General features: G+C 43.9%; 1 protein-coding gene across 1 annotated transcript; it reads right to left on the bottom strand.

Moving 5' to 3' along the window:
- Positions 1-972: 972 nt before the first annotated feature.
- LOC147257260 (uncharacterized) lies at positions 973-4647 on the bottom strand. The gene is made up of 6 exons (XM_086210147.1): positions 4517-4647; positions 2893-3555; positions 2326-2411; positions 1924-2074; positions 1523-1630; positions 973-1388 (listed from the first exon to the last, which is right to left on the bottom strand). The coding sequence occupies exons 2-6, from the start codon at positions 3526-3528 to the stop codon at positions 1365-1367; spliced, it is 1005 nt and encodes a 334-aa protein (XP_086066273.1). The 5' UTR covers positions 3529-3555; positions 4517-4647; the 3' UTR covers positions 973-1364.
- Between the last annotated feature and the right edge of the window lie 7453 nt (positions 4648-12100).

Here is a 12100-nt window from a genome sequence, read left to right as displayed (position 1 = left end):
CTGAGATTCTGGCTTTGTAGCACTGTTGCAGGAGACAAACAGACAGAACATTACTTTGACAGTTTAAAGGGGTTTGAGACTGTGTGCTGTAGTATTGTAGGTAAATATTTCTACATGTGGTCAAAAACGCCATATTTATAAGCATGGACACCGCAGGGAGTTGAACCCCGTTCCAGTGGTATGGAAGTACCTCTACCAGTGTCTTTTGCTTTTTTATGGCCTTTGGGGAAAGAAACATCCTTCATTGCAACACATTTGATGTGGACATGCAGCTGTTAATCATGGGATGGTAATTACTCACAAGTGTGTTCAGGACAAAAGGTTGCGTTTGTTTTTTGAATGTCATGAAAATCCAATAAAATGTTGTTGCAATGAAGGAAAAAAGAACCCCTGTGTGTTACAATACTTGAGTGGAGAAAGTCATTGTAGTTTTACTATGTTAAAGCAGCTTGTTGGTTTGTCAGTACACAAATAAAATTAAGGCCTTAAGTTCTCTTCAGCACTTCCCACCTATTAGCATTTCCTGTGCTAAGCTAACTACAACTAGCTAAGGGTGAAGGGTCTCGACCGTCTAGTCTGGAAACGATGGACAAGAGAATCACCCAGAATGTTGGTGTGTTCCTGCGAATGATACAAATGTAGACTAGATGTAGAGCAGCAGACTAAAACAGGCCTACAAACCCCTGAGGTCATCGTCTGGTTTGGTCTGCATCGCTTCTTCGTGGTGCAGAACTCAGCAGCTCAGGTGGTCCAGCGGAAGAGAAACACAAACAGTTGCTAGTCAGACCAACTCGGATTGTTCACTGACTTCTAACGTGTGACTGAACAAGCGAAGCACATTTGCTTCTGTGTCAGAAACTCCATTGCAGTTTACATCACATCATGCATAACTGTCTGTCTGTCTATTATTACATAATTGAGGTTATTTTACATCAAACAAGTGGAAAACACACTCACCTGTTTGTCCCTGGTGGTTGACAGCAGCTCCGGTGGTGGACATACAAGAAAGAGAGAGAATCTCAGGTTAGTCTGAGCTTGAATTATTGAAGTCAGGATGTTACATGGATCAACAAGAGTCTGTGAAGCTCAAGAGAAGTTGCTCTCACCTTTTTCTGGCTGAGAAAAAGAAGTGGTTAGTAAACTTGAATGAAATTCTATGCATGAATATCATGTAGTCAGATACTGTATATCACTTAGCTGAAGAGGCTCGCCCCACCAAGGCTGCTGTTGTTGAAATCAGCCTGTGGTGCTGAGGTCACTGCTTCCTAAGCCAGTGAGTCAGGTGCAGGTGGGGGCCATCGTCTTCTCCCCCAGCAGTGGCAGCAGGTCCTCCCCCACGCTGAGTGATGCTCGACAGGGTCGTCTCACACCCTCCTCCTCTTTTGGCCCTACACAAAAACACACTGCTTACACTCTCCGTCTGATATCAGCTGATCAAAGCCAGGCTGCAGGGTGTTGATGACAGAGTGTGTGTGTGTGTGTGTGTGTTTGTATTGGAAGTTATTTTTCAGGCTGAACTTACATAGTTGTGGGAGGCCGACCAGTCCGGGTGCTGCTGGGTGTGAAGCTCCTTCTCTTTTTTGGCCTTTTCATAGTATTTGGCTTTCTCAGCCATAGAAAGAGACTTCCACTGTGGACACATGACAATAAGTTAGCACACACACACACACACACACACACACACACACACACACACACAGGAAGATCCTGGGACACTGGTGTCTGTCCTGACAAAACTGGTTACCCAACAACTGTGATACTCTAAGCAGTACAAGTATTTGTCCATATGTGGGTGTCAGGCTGGGTTTGGCCCATGAATGAACACATTGCTGTGTGTATCGACTCCCGTAAAGGTTCAGGTATGACCGCAGCATCACTAGAACCAAACTAAGTCAGCTGGCGTCCCAGTGAGGGAGCACGTACCCTCTGTCCCACCAGCGTGTTGACGTCTGCATAGTTCCTCAGGCTCAACTCTGCCTTCACAAGTTCCCTCTGCTCTTGTAGGTACAGCATGAAGGCGTTGGGGGGCTTCTTGACGTAGGGTCTGTCCACAGGCTTCCCAGCCTTCCTCTTTCTAGGGAAACACAGAAGAAAGCACAGACTGTGAAGGAAGTGTGTGTCTTCTGAAGGAAAATAAGAAGGAAAGCAGAAGAAGAGTTCTGTAACATCCTCCATGTTGATACTTTGTTGTACATGAACGCCCATTAAAAGAGACGTTAGAACACATTTGTGTGGTCAAAGAACTCTAAACAGCTGTTCTGAGACCAGTTCTTTCACGGTTCCTCTGTCGGTCCCACCACCGCTCTTCATCACACGTGAACTTACTTAGTCGTGGTGGCGTTGGGTTCTGGTCTGACGGGTGCTGCTGGTCCTGGGACGCCGCCATTAATAGGCCACTGACGAGGCAGGCACTGTGGAGAGAGAGGCCATGACACACACACACACACACACACACACACACACACACACACACACACCTCTTTATTGTCTCCACTAATGAAGGTTGTCAGTCGTGGCGGTGACTCGTGTCACAGACACACCCGGTTTATTGCTTCACCCCCACTGGACTGAGTGTGATGTCACTTTGGAGACGACATATTTGGGTCTTAATCAGTTGTGGACAGTAAATGAGCTGAGTTGTAACTGAATACGCAACAGTGACAGTACTTTTACCTTCTTCCCACTACAATGAGAGGGAGGAACTGTGCTTTCACTCTGTTTGCCTCCAGCTGGTTCATGACTACGTATTCTACCTCGACTGAACTCAACAAGTTGTTTAAGTTTAAACATCAGAGAACATTCAAACATCAGAGAACATTCAAACATTAGAGAACAAGTTTAAAAAGCTTAAATACTTTTGTGAATACTAGAAGTACTCAGATGTCCTCTCACCTGGTTATAGACTTCTGCTGCTGGAAACGGCAGCATGGCGTAGGGATACCACCACTGGCCGCAGAACATCATCGGCCCCAGGGGGGCGTAGCCACCATAGACTCCAGTGGGTGGCTGGGTGGGGACGTGTTGCCACCAGTCAGGTTGAGGAGGTGAAGAACATGAAGGAGGTGCAGGAGGTGCAGGAAGTGGAGGAGTTGAAGGAGGTGGAGGAGTTGAAGGGGGGGAAGGAGGTGGAGGAGTTGAAGGAGGTGGAGGAGGTGCAGGAGATGAAGGAGGTGAAGGAGGTGAGGGAGGTGCAGGAGGTGAAGGAGGTGCAGGAGGTGAGGGAGGTGCAGGAGGTGAAGGAGGTGAAGGAGGTGCAGGAGATGAAGGAGGTGCAGGAGGTGAAGGAGGTGCAGGAGGTGAGGGAGGTGCAGGAGATGAAGGAGGTGAGGGAGGTGCAGGAGGTGAGGGAGGTGCAGGAGGTGAGGGAGGTGCAGGAGCGCCTGGAGCCCCCAGAGTGTCTGGAGCAGCTGGACTCGCTGGACTGTTGTTGTCCAGCACGTCAGAGACCATCTCGATGAGAGTGGACGCCACGTCCTCCCACTCCAGGCCATCGATGAACTCCTGAATGATGGAGAGGGTGGACTCCATGATGGAGCCCAGCAGGACGACTCTGACCTGAAGGTTGTTGAAACACAGCGACAGGAAGCTGCTTAGAGACTCTTGTAGAACTTTTACTGAGCCAACACAGATTCATTGTTATGGATGAAGACACTTAAGAATATAAAACAGAGCAAAGTACAACATTCAAATGCTGCTTACATAGGAAAAAAAATCATGATGAATGTATTATTCATGTGATAAAACTCTGAAAAGAGCCCATATCAAGTACTTTTACTCTGAAGACTACGTCCCTTGCCTTTCACTTCACTCATAGTCATTTTAAATGTATTGTTAATTTTCCAGTTGCCTTTTAACCCTCTTTCTACTGGTGTTTCATGACATTTCTGAGGTAAATCATGTATTGTCTCCTATTTAAAAGCCACAGTTACAAGTTAGCTGGAAGATGAAGATTCATTCAGAACACGACCATCAGCTGATCAAATCTGATGCATCAACTGGAATTAATTCTCATTACGTTACTGTTTGAATGCATCTCTGAAGTATTTTTTTTGAAGAATTTGACTTCTTTTATTCAAGAAAATGAATCTGAAGTCTTCTGTTCATGTACAGAGGCAACATTTCAAAAATATTCTCTCTCAGTTTCGTTTATTTTAGTTGTAATGAGTTTACTAGCATGATGAGAGCGCTTGTACTGAAAAACACAGAAATGAGCAACAGTAACAGAGCGGTGATCAACCAGCATCCGCACGTGTCATGAAGGAGCCAATGGCAGCAGCAGTTACATTGATCAGACACCAGTCACAAGACGCCGATTCTCCTCCACAACACCAGGTTCTGAGCACTAGAAGGCGCCAGTTCCAATTAAACTACATCCGACACTTTAATCTGCAACAACAGCTCTGGCATTAACATACTGCTTTCAGCTGAAGCAAAATAACCTGACAACATGAGTTTACTTCCGGTGTTTTATTACTTTAAATCAATAAAATTAAAACAACAACAACAAAATACTCACCGACTGAGTCCAACAGCTTCAGGAGGAAACTCGGCGATTTATTCTCCCTAAAATCAGGATTTCAGAGGATTTTCAGCAAAGTTTGACGCTCGCTTGTGTTCAGGAAGAAGAAGCGATGCACCAACTGACGGAATCAGTTTGGTTTTATATTTTCAACCAGGTGTCAGGGTACGTCATTATGGCGTCACACGCTGCGCGGAAGCTGTTATCAAATTTGAATCAAAGCAATTAAAAGTCGTTGCACCCGGCATGACGTCATCATGTCACTTCAATGCTGCCTTTACTGAGAGAGGGATGCCAGACAATCGTTAAAATTTGGAGTGACGTAGATTATTTGAACACGCGATAATTGACCCGGTCTTCGTCGGTGATCCATCGGGAGGCCAGAGATTCCTCCTGTAAGATTTCCCACGAAGATTCATGGTTTATATTCCATGTTATCACCGTTGTTAGTGATATATAGGACGGATCATCAGATCTCCGATGTCCTGTGAATGCAACTTCAAATCCATCATCTACACATTACGATGCTATGAAATTAACATGGTGAAATGACTTAAATTATGAAAGGGCCTTACTAGAGAAAAATACACATTATTCTTTTAGTTTTGTTGTGTCTTATGTTGATACAGCGTCTGTTTGTATTCATTAGAGTGCATTTTTTTAAAGAATTATTGTTTTAGAAGGATTATGAAAAACAAAAACTCTAAATTGAAGTGTTAGCATAGCTGCATGCTACAAGAGCTCTGAAGCCTATGACAGCCTGACACGTGACCAGGGAGCTAAAGTGTGGATACATTTTTACACAGAATAGTTTGTAGTTTGGTCCAAAGTGTGTATTCCTGGATAGCGTATGTTTGTGTTTCTGTAATATTTCAGTCAGATTAGACGTTGTGTTTCACGCCTCTTCAGACCTTCAGATGTTTGATTGATGTATTAAAGGTTGCATGATGAAAATGTTTCTGAGTCATGAGCCTTTCAATGAACCCCTCTACCTCGGCTGCTCTCACACCCATTTCTTGCGCGGTTAGCAAAGTCTACATTGAACTTCATTGTCATTTCTGTCTCAGTTCGCCTGTTGTGTTTCCCTGTCCGTTCTTTCACCATCCAGCTCCCTCTGAGTGCTTTCGAGTTGGTATTTTTTCCCTATTTTTAGTTACCGTTTTTTTTGGTGTTTTTTTTTTTAATGTCCTCTTCCGGTTTGGGTCCAGCTCCACCGGCAACTTAACAAAAGCAGAGGATCACGTTGGGCACTCGTCCTGCCAGCTTTAATACTGTTCAGGCTGGACACACCAGTTACCCTTTGGGAGAGAGTTCATTTGATAATGAATAATTTGTGTTTCCGTAGGAGACCTTGATGGGATGTACAGTGTACACCCCCATCCCTTTCATTATCATACTTAACCTTGTATTTTTAATCATATAATAATGAGTCAGACATATGTAGATTAGCTACATCAAAGTCTCAGACGACACCTGGTTTCTCTTGTAACTCACAATCTCATTACTGAGACGAGTCAAACTTCCAGCACAACGATTAACTCACACAAGTGATGTCAAATAAATGATGACATGTTGATGAAATCATCCCTCTAAATGCAAATCTGAACCAATCCTGTACCAGTAAGCTCCAGCGATACTTCAGGTGACCGTGTCTGTACGATCAGTCGCTAATCTAGAGTTAACATGGCTCATTCATGTACAAACACCACATGACCCATTCAAGTTATGATGTCTAGAAATTCATGTTGCTAAAACTATTATAATTGCGAGCAGGTCGTGTTATAGCCTCAGTACCAGTTACCTGTTTGAGTTCAAACATCCTCAAGTGTTCCGAATAAGGAAAAGCTTTGCATTTACAGAGACAAATCAGGTACAAGAGCTGCAGGATTTTTGCAGGAACTGCTATGGAACCACAGTGACTCTGATGAGTGTCCGCGTGTGTTGCAGCGTGTGGTCATTTTAAATACATGTTGCCATGTGAAATAAAGAAGTTTCAATTTTCCTCTAAACCTACACAGTGCCTTTAAATGTTGATAAAAGTTCCTATACTTTCACCCTTGACACTGAAAACAGGACACACAAGAGGACACAAAAATCCTCGAGTTCCTTTATCTTTGCTCCCCAGCTCCCCCTGGTGACGGAAAGGCAGCAACGCAAGCTCAAAAGAGAGACTCAACAAGCAAACATAATAGGGTCTTCGCCTGAGGTACCTTCATGCTCAGGCCCTAATTAATAGAATAGAATAAAATAGAATGCCTTTATTGTCATTGTATCATCAGATACAACGAAAACAGGGTGAACTATGAATTATGAACAAAGAATTCTTTTTATTATTTTTTTGCTTAGTTTAATGAAGTCCTGTTATTTAATTCAGTTTTTAATCTATGAAAAGTGCCAGGTACTACATGTGTCTCCAACATTTAATCCATTCTAAGTTCATATATCAAACCTTACAGTACTGGACATTGTTTGGGTGGGTTTGAGACTGTGTGCTGTAGTATTGTAGGTAAATATTTCTACATGTGGTCAAAAACGCCATATTTATAAGCATGGACACCGCAGGGAGGTAACATTCACAAAAGCAGTGCATGCCATTTCAGCAACAAGTGAGAGGTGGCAAGGCAGAGGGCTCATGAGCTCAGGACAGAGTTTTACGGAGCGACGGCAGTTCGTCTCACTTCCGTTTACTCTGTTTCTCAGAAAACCGTAGAGAGCAACAAAGTCACCTGGTAGACTGTAATGAACCACATCATGAAGCACATCTCACCGTGGGCAGTCTCCCAGTCTGATCTCCATTTTACAGGACTGGCTGCTGCAGCGTGACGGAGGGATGTAGTTCAACACCAGTTGAAAGCTGGCCTCAACCCTGAAACACACTACCCCCAGTCACATGAACGAGTTAAACCAGCCTCACCCTAACATCAATCTAACCTAAGACTAAACCACTAAACAGCCATATAGAAATGTAGGCTTTTGGTAGTTTTTTTTGGCCACTATAACATAAAGGACATTAGATTTAAGTTTTACCATCACAAATAAATGCCTGTTCCGAAACCCTAGCCTAAACTTAAATCTAACTTAATACTTGCCTTAACCTTCTAGAAGCCCTTTATAGTTGTGAAGACCAGTTAAAATGTCTTCACTAGTCAAAATGTCCCCACAGTACTGGTGTTCTGTCAAGCGTTGGTTCAGACTAAAAAAGACAGAGGCACACGCACGCACGCACGCACGCACTCTTCTCTGTTTCAGACAGGAGCTAAAGGCCAATGGTAAACAGCCATTTGCATTGGCTGGCCGTCCTGATAATCCACCTCTAATCAAGGCTTATAGTGTCGTTCAGGCTCATTAGGGCTCGTTAGGCTCTGATTTATATACTGTGTAAGAATGTTTCCGGCCCACTGCCTCATATTCATAGGGACATTAGGAGATGGACCTTGCCATTTGCATTGATATATTGCTCTCACATCTTTGAATTCTTTCATTCGGTCTGTGTGTGTGTGTGTGTGTGTACGCTCGCATGTGCGTGTATGTTTATAGGTGTGTTCTTGTGTTTCTCCTCAGTGTAGAATTGTAATCTTATTTTATCCTGTAATTTGCTAATTTCCATAATCAGGTGTGACATTGTGGGGGTAATCATTGATGAACACACACTCACACACACACACACACACACACACACACACAAACAAGCACAACTACAAAGCCTGACATTACGAACACGTGGACACATTTACTTAAGTGTAATTGCCTCCAGGCAGTTGATAGGAGTCATCTCAACTTACGATCCTTCTGTCCAAGATCACACACTGCTGATTTTTATCTTTCATGTCTAATCGTTCTTTTTGAGTGTGTGTATATGTGCACGCACATGAATGTAGTTGCGATGTCTGTGTCTCAGCATGCAACGTTACACCCAGACACATCAAATGACCCATCAAAGTCAAAGTTCCTTGAAGGAAATTGTCAAATGTGATGGTTGCAGACTGAAATTTTATCAGCAGCAGAAATGCAGTATGCATAACGAGTGCTGTATCCCTTGTTTATAAATGACGAGCTGTACGTGAGTGTGTGTGTGTGTGTGTGTGTGTCAGCCATTGGCTTCTGAAGCAGCACAGTGAACAATTTTCCTCAAGCGTCAGAATGACAGTAATGCATAAGTTTGTTTATATTTCCAGTCTTAGAAGTGGTTTAAATCCGCAGGCCTCACAGACATGTGGGGTGTCCCAAATTGCATACTTCCATAATGCATAATTAAAATTTTCAAATTGAGTATACTAAGCAGACTATGTACTCAATCGCGCGGTGTGCGAATTTCGAGGGTGTGGTGCTGTCCCAAATCGCATACTACCACGCGGTGCACTCACCGGAAATGACGACCTGAGGTGTTCTTCTTCTCGATGATTTGAGACCGGCTAGCACTGCATCAGCATCGGCTAATTACCGCCACCTTTTGCCTGCGCTTGTATGTTGATTTTTGAAGCAGTCAAACAGGAAAAAGATAGTCATTGCGCGTTGTTACGCCACAATCGGCGCCGACAATGCGATGTCTTCCTTCTATTGGCTGAAGGTCAACTGTATGTACAGTTTATTTGTATGATCTATTTAGCAAAACATTTTGGTGACAAGTCATTTTAGTTTTCAAATTTCAAACTTGTCCCCGTTATTTAATATTAAGTTGACTCTATTCAAGTCATTGTCAACCGACGCTCACCAGTTGTCCACTGCCATTTTTATGGATGAAATGAGTGCAGCAAGTGTCCACAGTCGCACACTCAAAATCTTGACCGGTTTGAGTACGTCACCCGGGTACTTTTGCATACTCAATTTTCTCATACTATCCATTCTTTTTTCCATTTTGAGTTGAGTATACTCAAAATTTTGAGTATGTAGTATGGGAGTATGCAATTTGGGACACCCCAATAATGTCACATTTCGGAAGATAATGAAGTCTAAATGTCCGGAGTTAACGTCACTTTCCCGTCAGTCTTCTCTCATAGGTCGACTCATATAGCATTTCTGATCAGCGTCACCCTCACAATGACCGTTCAAATGTTCAGACAGTTTTATTTTACAGTTTCTGAGAAATTTAGAGTGAAATTCTCCTCTGAATACATCATAAAAAAGTCAGTCCAGCCACAAGTTTTGCTCCTGCATGCAGCCCTTTGCTGTGTCTGTCCCTGACTTCTCCAGTCTTTCTGTCTCCCTCGCTCCCCTGTTCCCATCTGATAAAGACATAAAATGCATTCAAACAGCAAACATCTGAATCTGTGTTCCTGTCACCTGATTTTTCGGGAAAAAAAAAATTCCATCACATAAGAACAGTCTGAAGACCCTCCATCCATCCATCATCTACTGCTTATCCTGTAAAGGTGTGGGTGGGTGGGTGGACTGGAGCCTATCCCAGCAGCCTTCAGGTGAGAGGCAGGGTTCACCCTGGACAGGTCACCAGTCCATCACAGGGCCAACACATAGAGACAGACAACCATTCACACTCACAGTCACACCTACGGTCAATTTAGAGTATCAATCAGCCTCGTCCTCTCTTGATGTCTTTGGACTGTGGGAGGAAGCTGGAGTACCAGAGAGAACCCACACAGGAACAGGGAGAACATGGAGACTCCACACAGAAAGATCCTGTGCTGGAGCCGGGACTTGAACCAGGAACCTTCTTGCTGTGAGGCCACAGTGCTGACCACTGCACCACTGCTCCACCCTGAAGACCTTCCTTTTTAGATAAAGCTTAAAATTAGGCCTGCTTAGACTGGCCCTCGATATGCTGCGATAGGTTTAGACTGCCGGGGGATCTCCCATGGTGCACTGGGCTTCTCTCCTCCTCTCTGTCCTCCCGTATGTGTTGTACATAAATCATAATCGTATGTGTTACTAGCTGGTCTTCTTCTCCAGAGCCTTCAGGCTCCCCACATTCCAGATCCCAGGTGCTGCTGGAGGAGGCTACAGACGACAAAGAGGCTCAAGCAGCCACCCATAGCACCACCTGCTCATGCCCTCGTCTGTCCATCATTCTTCCCCCCTGCTCCCCCTCTTTATCTCTGTCCCTCTCTTTCCTTCTGTGTATCTTTCTCTCTCCATTATCTGTCTTTGTCTCTGCCCTGCTCTCCTGCTCTCTTTCCCAAACCGGTCAAAGCACCGTTTCCATTGAGCCTGGATCTGCTCGACGTTCCTGCCTGTTAAAAGGAAGGTTTTTGTCGTCGCTGTTGCCTGATGTGCTTGCTGAGGGAGGATTGTTGGGTGTAGATTCACTGAAGGAGTGTGGTACTGGACCTGCTCTACTGGTAAAGTGTCATGAGTTAACTTTTGTTGTGATTTGGTGCTGCACAAATAAAACTGACTTGACTGGACATTTCTTAAAAGCAAAATCACTTGAAACTTTACCTTGTTTAAAGGCCTTTTTAAGTGGAATAACTTTAATCAAGCATAAACCCCTCCTTTAACAGAGGTTGTTCTTTAAATCTCCAAGTTAAACTCTATCCACAACTTCGGTTAAAAGCTGTATTTTATCATCTGTATTTTATCCTCCAATCAGCAAGATATTTCTGAGAGTGTGATGTACAAGCAGGTGAGGAAAAGACCCAGGTGGGTAAAAGGAAGAAGGGATTATATTGTCATGACTGCGGTCTTCTTCTTCCTCCTCTGGTAAGTAATCTGTAGGTGGGTGCGATTCCCCGTCTCCTGCTGACTGCAGCTTCAGCGCACCTCTCAGTAATCACACCTGATCATCATCTTCAATCAGCCCAGCAGAATGAGAACCCCCCCAGACTCTTCATACTTTCCGTGCCTGAGTATCAGCTCACCAGCATGGTATAATAGATCTCTGCCTCTCAGTGGGTCTCTCTGTGATCAGGAAAACCTGACATCCCACCCGAGACCTGAGTTGCCTCGTCAGCCGGAGCTGCCTGCCTGCCTCCCATCATGCACTCCTGCTCTCCTCCTGGATTCCCTTCCCAACCTCCAGCCAGCCCACAGCTACATCATTCATTTTTTAAGTAAAGTAGAATAAAAACCTTCAAACTGCTGCTGCTGCTGGATTTTGTCTGCTCTTGGATTTAGAGAAAAGTGAAAAACAATCACAAACAACGTTAAATCTACTCTAAAAATCAAGCTGTTAGGAATGAATATTGCATTGTAATTAATTAACATGTCATTGTTGTCCTCAGGTCAAATTTGACTCCTTTGCAAAAGTTCTTCTGCTCAAAAATGAGTTATAGTTTCAAGTCAATGAGGTCCTTGAATCTTGTGTCAATGACTTTAAAAGAACTACAATGCGAGAACATAAAATAAATATGTAATGTACGCCTTATGAATAATCAAACCAGGCCGGGTAAAGTTTGACCCAGGAGGACATGAGGTGCACAGCAGGCATGAAGACAACACAAAAGTTAAGGGAAAAAAAAGTATTTTACATAGTAGAAAGGAATAACGTCGCTCAACGTGGCTGCATAGATTTTAAGCCATTTTTAAGTGCTGCCATGGCAACGAACAAGCTCCCTCAAGCCCTGTAACAGCTGTGGTCACTGAGTGAGTGAATGGAAAAGTTTAAATGTATCTCATAACACAATTGTT

Source organism: Aulostomus chinensis, chromosome 8 (genome assembly GCF_037954235.1).
Source record: "Aulostomus chinensis isolate RoL2024-O1b breed Wild chromosome 8, RoL_Achi_v1.0, whole genome shotgun sequence".
Lineage (NCBI taxonomy): Eukaryota > Metazoa > Chordata > Actinopteri > Syngnathiformes > Aulostomidae > Aulostomus > Aulostomus chinensis.
This window is presented reverse-complemented; position numbering and strand designations above follow the sequence as displayed.

What these genes read in the sequence shown, in the direction of transcription:
- LOC147257260 (XM_086210147.1), bottom strand. Translation starts at nt 3,528, where the DNA reads ATGGAGTCCACCCTCTCCATCATTCAGGAGTTCATCGATGGCCTGGAG. An exon ending in CAGCAGAAGTCTATAACCAG is followed by an intron (nt 2,412 to 2,892) that starts GTGAGAGGACAT and finishes CTCTCTCCACAG; the next exon opens with TGCCTGCCTCGTCAGTGGCC. An exon ending in GGTCGGCCTCCCACAACTAT is followed by an intron (nt 1,389 to 1,522) that starts GTAAGTTCAGCC and finishes GTTTTTGTGTAG; the next exon opens with GGCCAAAAGAGGAGGAGGGT.